Source organism: Grammomys surdaster, unplaced genomic scaffold, assembly GCF_004785775.1.
Source record: "Grammomys surdaster isolate TR1022 unplaced genomic scaffold, NIH_TR_1.0 125861, whole genome shotgun sequence".
NCBI lineage: Eukaryota > Metazoa > Chordata > Mammalia > Rodentia > Muridae > Grammomys > Grammomys surdaster.
In genome coordinates this window covers 3,197,063-3,213,397 of record NW_021620687.1, presented here as the reverse complement: position 1 = coordinate 3,213,397, position 16,335 = coordinate 3,197,063, and the positions used below count along the sequence as shown (strand labels likewise).

Below are 16,335 nucleotides of genomic sequence, written 5' to 3'. Positions count from 1 at the left end.
ACTGTCAATGTGTAAGATTAATAAGAAACAAAATGCACACGGTGTCACTGTTCGGTCACTTTGAAACTCGGGACAGGGTTGCATTCAAGTGGGAAGGCTGTTCCAAATATATTCAAAATGATTCAAATCAGATTCAAACCAGGCTGCAGACACTGCGGTCCTTCTCTCCCTCCCTCTCCCTGAGACTCCCTTCGACTCCATCTGGGATGCAAGGACGTGATGAAAAGTTATTTCACTTAATGGGGTTTTAAGATAGCGATTTGGGGAATATATGTTATCCCTGCACATGGAAAGGAACAATTGTGCTTACCATCTTCCCAAGGAAAAGACAGTGCTTCAACCCCGCTTGGGACTAGAGCCAGTTGGTGTGCGAAGATTAGCATGTTCCTTCTCTGCTTCATTTCAGGGCTTCCCATCTTTTCCCCAGGCAAGATGCTGATGTGGTAAACTTTGGTTTGTTTTTTTCTAATTGAGTTAGTTCCTTTCTACCTCACGTCTGGTGTCTTGGATCTTATGTAAAGGCAAGGGATGCCTCTTAGTTTTACTGTTTTTCAAATGATTATTTGATTCAGTGGGATTTTGCTACGGCTTGCTTGCAAAGGGAAGGCTGTGGAAGGTTCAAGAAAGGTACTGAGATTGTTTATTACAGCCATAAATCTTGCAGTAAAATGTCAAAATGTCGGTGTGTGAGATAACACTTGGTGGTCCTGGCTCCGTTTGTGTTTATGATAGAAGCTCAAAGACGAGTTACAGGCCTTGAGGGATTCTGTGTAAGCCCATCTTCCTTAAGTAATAGAACCTCAGGAAACAGACAGAGCTAAGTCATCTAGCTTAACCGTATACAAAACAGGGCCAGTGACTCCTTAATACGTGAATGTACAAACTCTGTAGGCCATTCTGAGGCTAAACAACATGGATTTTGTGTTTTAGAATCTGTAAATAATGTTAAACAGACATGATTAGGACTGCCGTGCTCAAGGTTGGTGACACCAGGAACAGACAAGATTCCTCGTGCTTTTCATCCGACTTGAAACATAAGCAGATACGTAATACGTATATATTTGTATATATGGCATCTATGTGTGCTACTTATGTTAGAAATGTCTAATTTATGTACCTATTTTCTTGCGAGAGAGACATACCAGTTGAGAGTAGCCACGCCACAGGCTAGACTTCCCTCCTCAGGTCCAGAGAGGATATCTAAAGATTAGAATCTTTGTTGATTTCCATCTATGGCTCAAATTTCATTAAAAAAAAATCATGGTGCTTCATGTCAGTGGACAGCTGTCTTAACCACCACGTGCACCCAGTGTGCAAAATCTCTTTGTACTACTTCAGGGCAATTTCAATAAGAAACTAACATGATCCTTTTTTAAAACCTAAATTACTTAAGGATTAGTCTCAATAATAGTCTTTACGTGTCTAAGCGTTAAAGGACTATCTACCAAATAGGATATATCCCAGTATTTAGTAGCCCAAGTGAGTAACAGATATGAATGAAGGTAGAATGGACATTCTTTCTGAAGGGTCTCTAGGCTTGGGTTATAACTTTCCTTGTCTGCGTTTGAGACTCAGTTGTGAGAAGGCGGTTGTTCTATCCTGCTCTCTGAGAAATCAACTAGGTGTACCAACTGAAATTGCTTTCCATGCAAACGTGAGAGTTATTTTTAGAATGGTGACGTGCTCGCTCGAATTGCTTTACTCTCACGAGACGGATCTAGGCGTGTCTGCTATTCGGAAAAAAGAGGACGAATACAGTACGAAGGAGGCATCAGTATTTACTTCGAAGATCAACATTAGGTGGAATTAATAAGTAATTTATTTGTTAATAATGGCATAATTAGTTTACCCATCAAATTTCAATTACCAAATGCCAGGCAACAGTCCCTCTCCCTCCTTTCCGGAGCTTCTGATTATCGTTAAAATGCTAATTTTCAGCAATTCAGAAATTGCAGGCTGGCCTGTAAATCTAGCCCTTGCTCTAGATCCTGCCTGAGGAAACACCATCCAAAAGGAGAGGGGAGGGAAAAGTTAGAAAAGACCCGATTGACAATCAGACCAGGAAGGGTCTTATCCTATCTCAAACTTGGTTTTGCTTGGTGGATGTTCTGAAACGCGAAGTTACTGTATTCGAAGCAGGGTTTTGTGCAGGCGTCGTCTCTCTATTCCCACTCTAGGGTGGAGGTCTCACAATAGCTCTTAGTAAAGGAGGCAAGTTTAGCTCTCGTCAGCACCTCCATCAGCTGGTATATGGGAAGGTTCCGAATCTTTAAATGAAAAGTGATGTACAAATTCTGCGTCTGAAAACAAAAAAGGAAAAAAATAAGTATCCATGAGGTTTTAGTGGAACGCCCTCGCTTACTGTACTTCCTTGACCGGGTTGTCCAGCGGCCCATCCACCCATCCTCCCCGTGCAGCTCCAGCCTGGCTTCGCAAAGCAGGGACTGCCCAGCAGCCGGGTGGATGTGCAGAGCGTGGGCAAAGAATCAAAGGGCGAGAAAAATGGGTCTGTAGGCTTCCTTCGTTTTATTCCAAGGCCAGGATAAAAAGCTAGGGTCTGCCTCTTGGTCCGAGTGCCCTTCCCTCTCCTGGAGGGTCTCGAACCCTCGGGAGGACCACCCGGAGCCTGTTGGACTGGAGGTCAGCGCTGAGCCGTGGCGACCAGCCTAGGCCCAGAGGCCTTAGGACAGACGTGGGCAGGAACGGGGCTCGAAAGGACCCCCAGTCTACCAGGCCCCAACTTCTCAGCCGGAATCCAAGTTGGGGGGCCGAGGAACCCAAGTCCCTGCTCGCTCCTCCCGCCCTGATGGCTAGCAGCATCCATCACGCATCCTTCCCCCCACCCCCAGCGCGTTTCCTGATCCGGGTCCGCGCGCGCGGATTTCCCATTGGCCGGGTGGCAGCACGTGGAGCGCGGGGGGCGGGGCGCGCAGGGCCGCGGGGAGCGCGTGGGGGCGGGGGAGGAGCGGCGCGAACTTCGGCGGCGGCGGCGGCGGCGGGCGGGGGAGGGGCGGGCGTTTGACAGCGGGGGGAGGGGCGGGCGCCGGGGCCGCGGAGGAGGAGGGGGGAGGGGGGATGGGAAGCGCGGCGAGAGGGGGAGGGGCCTCGGCGAGCGCAGAAAAACGACACCGCGAGAAAAATTAGTATTTTTTTGCACTTCACAAATTAATGACCATGAGCTCGTTTTTGATAAACTCCAACTACATCGAGCCCAAGTTCCCTCCCTTCGAGGAGTTCGCACCGCACGGTGGCCCCGGCGGTGGGGACGGCGGCGTGGGCGGGGGTCCCGGCTACCCGCGGCCTCAGAGCGCCCCGCACCTGCCGGCCCCGAACCCGCACGCGGCCCGCCAGCCCCCCGCCTACTACGCGCCCAGGGCGCGCGAGCCCAGCTACCCCGGGGGCCTGTACCCCGCGCCCGCCGCCGCCTGTCCCTACGCCTGCCGCGGGGCCAGCCCCGCGCGACCCGAGCAGTCCCCGGCCCCCGGATCGCACCCCAGCCCGGCCCCTGCGCCCCCCGCGCCCCCTGCGCCCCCTCGGCGCTGCGCTCCCGGCCCCACCACCACCACCCCGGCTGTCGCGACGGGGGGCAGCGCCCCCGCGTGCCCGCTGCTGCTGGCGGATCAGGGCCCCGCGGGCCCGAAGGGCAAGGAGCCGGTGGTGTACCCCTGGATGAAGAAGATCCACGTGAGCGCCGGTATGTGGCGCCGCCGGGAGGGCAGCGGGCGAGGGGGCGCGGGGCAGGGCGCGGGAGGGGACCCCCATCTGGCCGGCGCTTGGACTGTGGGTGTGTGCGCGCCGCCCGCAGCCTGGTCCTAACGTGAGAACCCTTTTGTACCCAGGGTCCCTTTATCCTGAGATTTACGAGACGCCAAACTGTTAGGGCAGTAATTATAGCCCCCATAAATTTAATTGCCCTGGCAGAGGCTCCCGGCCATGTGTCTTTGAAGCTTTTCTTCAGCCCCAATGCCCAGCACCGTTCTTTATGGCTCTCGGGTGTTTCCCGTTGTCAATAGCCTGTGAAACATTTTCTTTGCCGTTTTTATGTATCTTGTGTGAACTTGGTGTCAGGTTATTATATAATGATGATGTCCGATTGCTCTTCCCCCACCCTATCTCCTCCCTCCTCCTCTCCTGCTCTCCTACTCCTTCCTCTTTGGCCTTCTCTTTCGGGGTTCTGGCGTTCAGTCAACCCCAGTTATAACGGAGGTGAGCCCAAGCGCTCTCGAACCGCCTATACCCGGCAGCAAGTCTTGGAGCTGGAGAAGGAATTCCACTTTAACCGCTACCTGACCCGGCGGCGCCGCATCGAGATCGCCCACACACTCTGCTTGTCCGAGCGCCAGGTCAAGATCTGGTTTCAGAACCGGAGAATGAAGTGGAAGAAAGATCACAAACTTCCCAACACCAAGATGCGATCTTCCAACCCTGCCTCGGCCCCTGCCGGCCCGCCTGGGAAAGCACAAACTCACAGCCCACACCCCCATCCCCACCCTCTCCCTGGTGCTCCCACACCCATCCCCTCCTCCATATAACCTAGAGACCTAGATCAGTTTCTGTCACTAGGTGCACTACTCATCTCCTGTCCCCGTCCTCATCTGCTCCTCCCTAAGTAAACCTGAGACACCAAAACAAAATCCAACTTGCTGGAAACCATAACCAAAAAGAAGACACTATCCCTGGTTGGTGTCTGTGTGTGACACACAACCTCCTCACCCCCAAGAGGATGTCTGTCCTGGTTACTGCTTAGTGGAACAACCTGCTGACCTGGACAACTTTGCCAGGGTTGAACACACCTGTAAGGAAGCGCTGGCCACCGACTACCTTTGAGTCAGCCAGACAGCACTGGGGACGAGTACTTGTACATTTGTTTCTTTCGAGCAGAAGGAGCAGGCCAGTTTCCCAGGTTCCTTACCTTCCTCTTCTGCATTAAGACAGCTCACGTGAGCGTTACTGAGTAGACACTGTGGACCTCACCAGATTATTTAATTCTCAAAGTCTGTAGACCTTGATGGTAGGTGTGGCATGTAGTTTCCTCTCCTTGCATTTATTTAAGATACTGTTATAGAGGTATTGTTGTCTTATTCGGGGCACAGTCTTGGGGAGAGGGAAATGCATTTAGACCCACTTGCAACTGTACAGAGCCATACGGTTGTATAAAGAGGAATGTGCTAAGAATAAACTTCAATTTATAAGACATTAAAAACCTAAGAGACAGATTTGTGTGTGTTCTAATCTTAAAACAAAACAAAACCACCCCAAGCCTCCTCTTGGCTGTGATATTTGACCTAGTGTGCAGAAGCCTTGTAGACAGGGTGAGCTGGGGTCACATTCTGAGTACACTCACAATGTGTGTGTGTGTGTGTGTGTGTGTGTGTGTGTGTGTATTCAACTTGATCTGAATTCTTGCCAGGCTTAACCCACTGTGGAAGTGTTCCAAAAAGCAGGAAGGCTCTTGAGCCCTGAGAGGGCTCCTCTTCTTTCCAAACTTGGCCAGGCTTTCAGGCTTCAAGTCTCTGTAAGGCATAGAAACGTGTCTGTCCCTGCAGTGAAAGGTGAGACCTCGCAGAGCAGAGGCCCTGAGCTGCTGCAGCTGTTCTGGAGGCTGAACTCTGAGCACACTTGGAAAGGCGAGTTCCCTTGGCATTTGGTGCACCTTCACACTTAATCTGCCTGTTTCCCTGGAGATAAAAAATAGTTTATGCAAAGGGTTGAGATTGCCTTTTGGTTTTTGGCTGGTCTTAAGGTCTTCGCGCTGAGCCCAGCTTGGGAATTTTTGTTTGCTTCTCTAAAAGAAGAGCTCTTAGAGTAAAGTGAACTTTCCCACCACTCTCCAAAGTACCCTAGGAGGAAATAATAAGCGTAATGACACCCCAAAATGCACCCTAAGCAAGGTAGATGTGAAAAAGTTCACTGTTGGAAGGAAGCCAGACTAATTTGGGCCACTTTCCTCAAATGTTCTGTGGTGTTACAGAGTACACAGCACTCCCAGAGATCCAGATCTTTGAAAACATGAAAATTCACCTCCCAATCTCTGTAACCCTAGTATTTGTGCAATGGTTGAAATTTGGTGCTCAGGCATTTCTCTCTCTCTCTCTCTCTCTCTCTCTCTCTCTCTCTCTCACACACACACACACACACAGACACACACAGACACACACAGACACACACAGACACACACACTGCACAGAATCACAGAATACTAGAAGTGTCAACCTGGCCTTGAAACAGCAGTTTAGGGCATTTTATAGTAAATGAGAGAAGGGGAGGGAGAGTGTATCTACCTCTGTAATGTCAGAGGAGATTTGAATTTATGGGTTTTCCATAAGTGGGACAAGCTCGGCCACCCGTGCTGCCCTAAGTCTAAGCCAGGGAAATCTTTTCTCTACCTATAGATAATACAGTTTTTAGAAAGAAGCAATGGGCTCTAGTCTCCAAGAAAATCCACAAGGAAAGGAGTACACACACACATACCTTCCCAAGTCAGGAAGGACCTGGCATACAGTGTGTTTTATCAGGTGTGAACAGACGCTAAGCATTTCTAAAGGCGATGTAGCTGCTGCTACAACTTATTAGCCCCCCCACACACACACTACATGCACTTGTAAAGCAAAATTAAATCACACTGAAAATAGCAATTTTCCCAGGAATCATTAATCACCTCATACAATAAATACTTCTTTGTAATTCAACAGCAATTCTGAAAGGCATTCTCTGGGAAAAGTCTTTGGTGGAGGGAGGGATCTTGTAAATAATGCTCTCTCTCAGGCAAATAAGCATATATATATATATATATATATATATATATATATATATATATATATATATACATATATATATCTCACTCAGTGGAAATTGATTATCAAGCCACAAAACCTCAATATTTTTTCAACTCCGATTTTCATCACATAAGGTAAATTCTTATATTTCTCTATGGGCAAGGATGGACCTGGAAGATTCACTGACTTCCTGGCGATCATGGTAGGTAGGACATCTTTTATTTGTCTGTTCAGAAAAGAAAGTGAGAGTCAAGACTGCTTTTTTTCTGCTGGTTTGGGATAAGGTAGCGTTTTTTGTATTGACAATTGATAGTATTGGTATTTTGAAAAACCAGAATCATTGAAAATGCTACAAATGATTATGCCATTTCTTCATGGTAGCTGTTCTATTTGTGATTCAGCCTTTAAGGGAGCTTGCTGTAACAGCTTAGAAAATCTCACTGTGCGTCTAAACTCCTTCATTGTCTGCCCTTTGTCAGGGCAACCATAAGAGTTCACCGAGGGGACAAATTTTCTATCTCATTAATTGTTTTTTTTTTTTTTAAAGCAAACCTACTAGTCCTTCAGACTCTTGACCTTTAAAGACAGTATTTTGTGTAAGCTGTGCTGTTCTCTTACTAAAAAAAAGACCCCTGCGCATGCTCTTCTGTTCCCTCCCCCTTTATTTCCTCCCTCCCTTCCATACACACTTATCCAATTTAGTCACAGAGCCAAGCTGTGCATGACTCTGGAGAGGAAAGTTTTGTCAACATCTGAAATCAACCTAAATCGGATAGGAGACACTTTAATGGTCACAGTTTGAATTAAGTACTTAACATTCTCCCCCTTGAAGAAAAATGGCAGTTTGCAAGCGTTCTTTGCTAGTTTTGCTGAAATCTACGAGATATACCCGGTGTTTTATTACAGCAGGAATTCATCTGTGACAGGCATAGTGGAGTACTTAATACCCAGGATGGAGCTCATGGGAAGATTACTCAGATACATGGGTGAGCCCACTCACACTGTTTCTGTCTTTATACCAGCCATCCCGGGGTGCCCTAGTCCCTCTTCTTCTTCCCCTTCTCCCTCATCTCCTGGGCACCTCTGTTCCCCTAAGCTCTGTTCCCCACACTGTGCCACTGTCCCCTGCTGCTTTCTCTCCAGCAGTTCCAGCAGAGAAACAGAGCAGCAGCAGCAGCAGCAGCAGCAGCAGCAGCAGCAGCAACCCTTTAGAGTGGAAGGAGAGACACCTCAAAGAATAAATGTAGCAAGAGACAGTTTCCAGATTCCCATCCCCAGGAGTGAGTTCTGTACAAGCAAAGGCCTTCACCATCATTCTATTGATGTCTGCATATATAAATAAATGAATATATATGTATATATATGTATATATATATATTCATGAAAGGAAGAACTCAGGCTTTCCCAACTGTTTCTGGCATCCCATAATACACTGGATCATGAACAAAACAAAACTGTTTGACACCTCAAAGAGGATGAAATGTGCCCAGGCAGTGGTGGCATACACCTTTAATGCCATTACTTGGGAGGCAGAGGCAGGTGAACTTGAGGCCAGCCTGGTCTACAGAGCAAGTTCCAGGACAGCCAGGGTGACATGGAGAAACCCTGTTTTGAAAAAAAATGAAACAAACAAGCAAACAGCAACAACAACAGTAAAGAGAATGTATGAAAAGCAGAGGTGGGGAGGAAGACACGGGATGGTACCAGGAGGTGTCCTGAAACCTTCTAATCTGTAGCTTCTACCTTGGAACTTCTAATCTGAAGGGGATGTTAAGGGTTCAAGATGAAAGGGGACCATTTTGGTTTAACTGTCTCAGTTTACAGGTGAGGACACTGAAGCAGTTGCATAACTCTTATGATGATGAGCATATGGATTGAAGAGCCTTTGAAGTGCATAGGCATCTTTCTACTGAAAGAGTTATTCGCTTTTAGTTGGGGATAAACAATAATAAAACGCCGGACATATATGTGTCTAGGCTTATGCTGATGTGTAGGGCCACACACACACAGGTGTGTGCATAGTCTGAAAGAAGAATGAATGTATCGTCAAAGTTGCCCTGGGAGATTCTGTAACTAAACCACCCTCCTCTGGGCACTCAGGCAGGTGGGTTCAGGTGATCACTGGGTTCAGGTGAGGGAATGTCTGGTACTAGTAGCCCCAGAATGACTAATTCTGCTGTGCTCAACCTAGCACTTCCACGCTGTTCCCTTTTAGGGCAAGGGTGGCTGTGTTCTGGAGGCCTGGGGAACAAAACAGCCAAGTATGGGCTTTGGTTGCAACTGACAAGGTGTAGCAGCGCCTGTTAGAGTAGAGGGAGATATTGAAATTGTGATCTCTTGTGGTCATGTGACTCGTTAAATAATTAATGCAGATCATCAGGGATGGATCTGAGTCGCCAGGGCCGCACTTCTAGGAATGAATCTTTCAGTAGTGAGATTCCAACTTCCTACTTGATTTTCAAATACACACCTTCAGATTTATCTCCAAAGGTGGTAACTCCTTCGGGAGGGCAGGCAAGAGCCCTTCTCCGTGGAGAACAGAGCTGCCTGGCGGCGATCACCAAGTCAAAGGCTTTCTTGCAAGATTGCTGGGAGTCCAGGGAGGTTCTGTGTCCAGGGAAATGTGAGTCGGGCTCAGACTTTTTTTTTTTTTGTCATATCCTGATTTTGGTGATGAAGTGGGACAGAAGCGCAGACAGTTGGTAATGTTGTGATTCACGCTGGGGAAGGCTTCAGAGATACCGCAGGAGGAGCACGCGGCTTTGTTCAATTTTTCCCCGGCGTTCATAAATCATCAGCGCTAGGAGAGTGAGGGAACAAGCAGAAGCCCCCCCCCCCAAAAAAAAAAACCTCGGAGAGAGGCCACAACGGCTGCAGCCAGTGCAGAGCGAGCAAAGAGAGACCTGAGCAGCGTCTCTCCGTGACTCATTAGTCTGAAGGATTTATGGGGAACAGGAACCATGAATATTAGACTTGAGAATAAAAAAGATAGCAACAATAATAACCGTAATAATTACAATGCTCCTCTCCTAAGCATTGTGCTTGTGATGGTGGTGATGGAGGAGGAGGAAGAGGAGGAGGAAGAGGGAGAGGAGGAGGGGGAGGGGATAGGGGAAGGGGGATGGGGTAAGAACTGGGACACGGCAGATTTTTCTGAGAAGAAGTTGAGTAGCCAAGTACACAGCAGGAAGGCCCCACCCTGATCAGGATCACACCAGGAGTCCCAAGGTCAGGGGGCTCTCCCCTGGAAGAGTTGAAGTTTGACAACATAAAGGGGTCCAGAGTGGATGCTGGCCCTAAGCTCACTTATGCAGGGCAAAGGCTGCGGGTGGAGTTGTAGCAGAAGGCAGCTGCCAGTTTGCTGCTACCCCTCAACCTCCCAAGTCAAGAGCCAGGCAATTCCCCAGCTTCTTGGTGGTTCTTTGCTGGCTGTCAGCACGATTGCATAGTTGTAGAATAAACCTACTCAGGGTTGGTTTGGAGCAGGCTGGCATGGCAGGTGGGTAGTGAGTGGTTTAGGGCCAGGGCTGTAGAAGCAAAATTCCTGCAGTCTCAGCAGAGGACTAACAAGTTGGTACCATTCTCTGCCATTTCCTGATGCCAGAAAGCTATTCGGAGGCACCTTGACCATTTCCTGGGTAGGAGGCAAGGAGGTGTTGAAGTGGGGAGGCCTGAGGCTGGGGGTGGGTGGGGAGCTCACACAGGTACGGCTGGTATTTATTGTCCAGCACTTTGGTCTTGCTTGGTTTCTAGCAGCAGTAGTTGGTTTGGTTTTAGTGACTGGGCACTGCTTTAGCCCTGCAAGCCCACCAAGACCAAGAAATAGCTTGCCCCAGCACTTGGGTGAACCAGAGGACAAAACCTCCCAGTACTGCCTCTGATCTGTGGGCTGATCAGGGGTCTGGTTTCCCGCCAACAGAAATGAACGCTATTAGAGAGGTTTCAGCAGAGTCTGATTGAATGCTTCCACACAAGGCTTCCCATTGTTTCCAAAGGAAAATAAAGCTTGCGTTCACATTCCCCAAGCTGGGGTACATGCAGAGCTCTGCCACCGGATTCAGCATCACCAGCAAAGTCATCTCATTCTTCTCTCCCTCTAATTCATCCTCCACCCCCCACAAAAGCCATACAAAAGGAAAATAAGATTGTGGGTGCAGAGATGGAGTATGTATTTGTTTTACAAAAATAAATCACCATCTTCGGGCCATTTGTAGGCTGGAATATTTCGAGCTATGAGTGCGTCTCATGGACCAGTGCCCTGGCGACAACTCCATGTCCGAGTCACCCTGAGGCCACCCTGGCGCCCACACAGGACACATTTCTAACCCCAGTCTTCATTCCCTTCCTTCACAGCCGCTATTCACCCTCTGGTGTTTATTTGTCTGCAGAGTGCCTGAACACTGGAAAAAAAGAGTCCCTGAGCATCCGGAACTGGACACCATTCCTGGTTCAGATTTAAACATCTTTGGAGGTAAGTGTTGCACCAAAACTCTTCCCCAGGCTTGGGACTTTGCACCAGGAGGCTGGGAGAAGTGTACCTCCCCCGCTCCTGGCAACCAGAGCTGGTTGAAAGAGGTTTTGGTCAATATTTAACTTTGACAGAGTTTGGAGCTGGGCTCCCGGAGGACCATGTGGGCATGGGGCAAACAAAGAGCAGGCTCCACAGCCTGCAGTAGGTAGAGAGTGCAGCAGCAAAAGATGAGGTAGGGAGAGCCTGAGGGAGTGTGTTTGTGTCTTCCTACAAGCCCCAAACAGACCACTGCGCTCAATTGTAAAGCAGAAGCATGTAGGGGCCAGGGCAGCAAGGCGGTTGGCTGCAGCGTGGGCTGTGGCTGGAGGCTGTGAGTTTGGAGACTGCCAGTCAGTCCCAGCTCTGGGTTGAGAAAACTTGTCTCCCCCACCTGCATTTTCCCTGGCCCCTCTGCAGTCTTTCCAGTGTGTAGTCCTTGCAGAGTCTGCCCCAGTGTCTTATCAGAGCAGATCCACAGCTTCCCACAGCAAAAGCTCAGGTCCTCTATGTCTGAATGTTTTGGCTTTTTCTGTTTGGAACAAGGGGAAAACTCTTTAAAATTCTTTTCAAGTTCTGGCTTAATTTGTTCTCTTAGTTTGAGATGCAGGGAGGTAATTACTGTGGTTTATTACCTTGTAAAAGAGCCATAAATTACGGGCCTGTTTGGGGGAGGGGCTTCTGGAATAGCTTTCAGAAGCTTGGTATGAACGGATGAGTTTGCTTTGTTCTTTCAGGGGTTAATTTTTCTTCTTCTTGTGCTGGGAATGGAACCCAGGGCCTCTGAATATATTGGGCAAGCAAGCACTTTATCTTATCGTTGAGCTATGAGATATCTCCAACTCAGGGACTGCTTCTTAAAACAATAACAACAAACTTTTCAGATTTCATTTTCTCTTTCCTAGCTTTCTCTTTCCTAAAATTTGCTCCCCAGAAAGATGATCAGATTGTTAAATAATTCCAACATGCTACTCAGTAGTGCTCTAAGTCTGGAATGTGGTTCGGGATACAATTACTTTATCAGATAGAAAGTAAACAGTCTTAGTAATGGAGTTACTTTGTCATCTATGGGTGTGTGTGTACATTAAGTATAGATGGAACATTTTCTGAACTTACAATGCTGTGATTTGCATATCTGCAAATAACAGGACAGTTGTCAATATTAAAAACTGCAGTATAACATGATATATACATCCACTTCTGTCTAGAGGGCTTGAAGCCCATTTGTACTACAGTTGTACCCACAGGAAATAACTCATGTTAAATAAAGATTTATCATTTGAGTATAGTTTTGATAGAGAAATCAGATTGCAGTGTTTGAGTACAGATATATCTAATCTGCCAACAGCCAGGCAAATATTGACTAATGGTCTGCATGCTTGGTCACCTGCGTCCTTCCAAGCCAACTTTCCCTCTGTTTGGCTCAGCTGGCCTGGCTCACAGCGAGTGTTCTTAGCCCTGGCAGAGTAAGCTGAGTGGAAAGGGGCTGTGACTTTCCCACTGCCCCCACCCCAAAGTTTGCTTCAGCCTCTGGGTCCCTGTGTGGGATGCCCAACCTAAGCTGGGTTCTTTTTTTTTCCTCATAAGTTAAATTTCTTTTACTTCCTGGAATTTCTTTCCCCTCCTCAGCCTCCCCCCCACCCCCGTCAATCCTTAATGTTAATTGTTAAGCAGCAGTTGGAGCATCCCTGGGTATGTTGGTGACACAGAGGCTCCAGCATGGGACTGAGATGCCAGTGGGCCTCAGTGAAGTTAAGCCACTTCTCTGAAACAGCATCAGAGATTGCTGCTATTGATTAATGGCTTTCAGAGTTTCAGTTTGCTTGAAACTGTTGAGAGAGTTCTGAAGGGGGCTCTTCTCATCTTCAAACAGATGCCTCTGCAAAAACGTGGGGGACGGAGTCGTCGTCAGTGACTTGGCCATACTTCTAGGTCCCTTTCTATGGTATCTGAAAAGCTGGCTGGGAATGACTGGGGAATGGGTACCACATGGAGCGGAAGACACAAAAGATGAGTGCATTGAACCTTTGGGAGACAGAAGAATATGTTTTGGAAGCTAGCCTTTGGCCCTGTTTCTTATCTCCCAGACCTGGTTTGGATTCTTACTTTCCAGCTTCTGACTTAGGACCTGGCTAAGGGAGTTTCTATAGATCTTCTTGCAGCTGTCTCACAGCCAGAACCTTGGAAGTGTGATGCCACCAGCTCAGGCTAGTACTCATTCATTTCCAAGGGGTCTGGTCTCTTTATTTATTGCTGTTGTGCTTTGTGCACCCTCATCTCTCATGAGATGTACATTCCTTTTTACTTAGGGCCTTACATTCTCAACAGACACCTTTTGGGCCCTTCTGAGGAGAAAAGTAAGGAGGCTCAAACACAGTCTCCTGCAGTTGCTACTAGCAAGCACCACTTGAAGCCAGCTGAAGACTGACACCTCAGGAATAAGACTACGGCATTCTCAAAACACTCAAAGTTCATAAATGAAAGTGGGGAAACTTTTTAGACCCCCGTGGAAAAGTTCAGATGTGTAGACAATGTCACCAGACAGAAGGCAGGAGTAGGGTGGAGACTGGGAGGACAGTTTATTTGTTCTAGCCAGGCTCTACTAAGCAGAACTGGTTCAGGTCAGTTTCAGCTGGTATATGTGGGTTGTCTTCGGGGTGAGTGTACAGAAGAGTCTGAGGGGAGGGTCTCAGGCTGACTTGTAGGTTAGCACATGAGACTCCAGTGGCGTTCAGAGCTTCCGCCTATTTCAGAGGCAATTAGATCATTTCCTCTTACATTTTTCATCTATGTAGGCATATAATTTCAGGTATCACTCAGCTCTGCACTGAGGAAATGCATAAGTATGGGTTTGGCTAGGGCATTAGGTCTCTCCAGATTTAGCAAAATCCTGACCCACAACTCTATAGCGGAGCAAGGCTTTCCTAGTAGGCTGCCTCTGAACAAAACCAACTGGACTTGGAGCCGAGACTTTAACATTTTGTCAGGTAATTATAGGCCTTTGGTTTCATCAGTGGCTGTGGCGTATGGTGTGGGTGTTAGCAAACTCCATACAATTACAGGCCATAAAGAAGTCCGCTGACTGATCCAGCGACTAGCCAGTCATTTCTGGGCTTGGTTCTTGCCTTTTGATATGCTAGTCTGTGGGTCAGAGAAGCCTGGAGGGGGTGGTGATTGGCCATACTGAATTCAATTTGTCTGTAAAGGGGAGGCCATAGGGAAAGTTAAGTGGACGCTAAGAAGACAGACAGCATTGCTGTTCCCTGTGTTTGGAGTGAGTGTAAAGGGGAGATAAGCGCCTTTGTGTGGTAGGTATCTGTGTGAGGTAACCCCCTCGTGCTCCTGCCGGTAAGATAGACCGCCAACCCTGGACTGGTTACGGTCCCCTACTTTTCCTCTCGCAAATCTAAATGTTCTGCTTGGAAACCTGGTTCCTTCAGTGATTCCCTATTTCAAATAAAAGGATTTTAAGTTGACGTATGACCACGTGAGCACATAATACTGCACATTATTGTGGTATTTGGAGCGGAGACCCAAGCAGGCTGCGATTACATTTTCTAGATTCTCTTTAGAGCGAGAGCTTTTTCCCCCACCCCCCACGCACCCACCTCCTCCTTCTCTGACTCCTTCCCCTTCTCCGGAGCAAGCGCTCTTCCAGCGGGTTGCTGTTTTCAGCTCTCATGGAGCAGTTCTGGGCAAGCTAGCCGATGGGACTCCCGGCCACACCAGGAGGATGAAATTTATTTTAAGGTATTTCCTCTGATTGTTCATATCTAGGGTGAGTTATGGTTGCGAGCGACAGAGGTCAGGCGAGGAGACACTGGATCATGCACAGGACCCTCACCCTCCGTCTTCCTTTGTTTCTGCTTTAGAACTGAAAGCATTTGAAAGATTCCCAGTCGCTCCTCAGACTCTGAGTTTAATTCCATGGAAAGTATTATGGGGGTGTAAAGAGGGCACTTGGGGGCTACAAGATGGGCCCAGTAGTCTCTAGTATTAGGGTTGCTTTGTCCCACTGCAATCCGCAGAGCTGAAGTCCCAGGAGCTAAGCTCCAGACAGAGGGAGGATTCTTTCAGGCAGCAGAGGTGGCTGGAAGCTGTGGTTAGGAGAGGTGGCTGGCAAGAAGCTAGAAGGGCCAGACCTCATGACAAAGGTGGGGGCCAGTAGCCGAGAAGGGGAGTCTCTCTCCATTTGGCCAGCGTTTGCTAAGCAGGATGCAGGGATAGGGCTGACCTGAGCAGCCTGAGCAAATGGAAGAGGAAAATCAATGAGGAAAATGTGCAGACACACTGCCATTTTATCGATGATGTTTCCAGCCACTTTGTTCAGTGCTGGGTTTCGGGGGCAGAGTTCCCCACGCCGGACCCAATGAGTCCAACGTGGAGGGCATGCCATTGTTTCTAGAGCAATATCTGCCTGGAAGGGATGGAGAAAGACAGCTCAAACCTAGGAGAAGCTTGGGGTGCTGGTAAGCTTGCCAGCTGCCTGGAGGTTTGGTTGGTGTAACTTGCAGAAGGGGTCTGGGGCTCAGTTTGGATTTCCACCAGTGTTTTGGGGTTGGGTGCTTTCTGTACACCCCAAAGCATCTTGGAGAGTTATAGAACTGGCCTACGTGCCCAGGATTGGAGGGAATTCTGCAGCTGTAACCCTCAGCAAGCAGAGACAACAGTTCTCTAGCTTTACATCCCCTGAAAGGGAGCTATTGCCAGTATGGAGGAAGATCAGTTAAACGGCTCACTTCCAAAATACTGGCCAGGCTGGGGCTAATTGGGCTTTGGGGACCTTCTGCTCCTGAGAAGAGTGAAAGTCTTTGGAAAGGTGGAAGAAATTGGTCTTTACTTTGCTCCTTGAAGCAGATAAAGGGAATCCCTGTGAGGAGTTAGGAATCAAATTTGCCTTCTTTAATTAAAAAAAATCATATTCCTTTTTTAAAAAAAAAATCAAACCAGGCTTTTTCGACTTGAGTAAGATTTACTGTCCCAGGCATGGCGGGTTCTGCCCTCCCTCATTCCGACCTCGGTGGTAACTGTGCTTAACTGAGGCCGGTTCAA

General features: G+C 48.2%; 1 protein-coding gene across 1 annotated transcript; it reads left to right on the top strand.

Annotated features, from left to right (window-relative positions):
* The first annotated feature begins 3,159 nt into the window (after positions 1-3,159).
* Positions 3,160-5,203, top strand: Hoxa4 (homeobox A4). Its single transcript, XM_028790034.1, has 2 exons — positions 3,160-3,694; positions 4,186-5,203. The coding sequence occupies exons 1-2, from the start codon at positions 3,169-3,171 to the stop codon at positions 4,530-4,532; spliced, it is 873 nt and encodes a 290-aa protein (XP_028645867.1). The 5' UTR covers positions 3,160-3,168; the 3' UTR covers positions 4,533-5,203.
* The last annotated feature ends 11,132 nt before the right edge of the window (positions 5,204-16,335 follow it).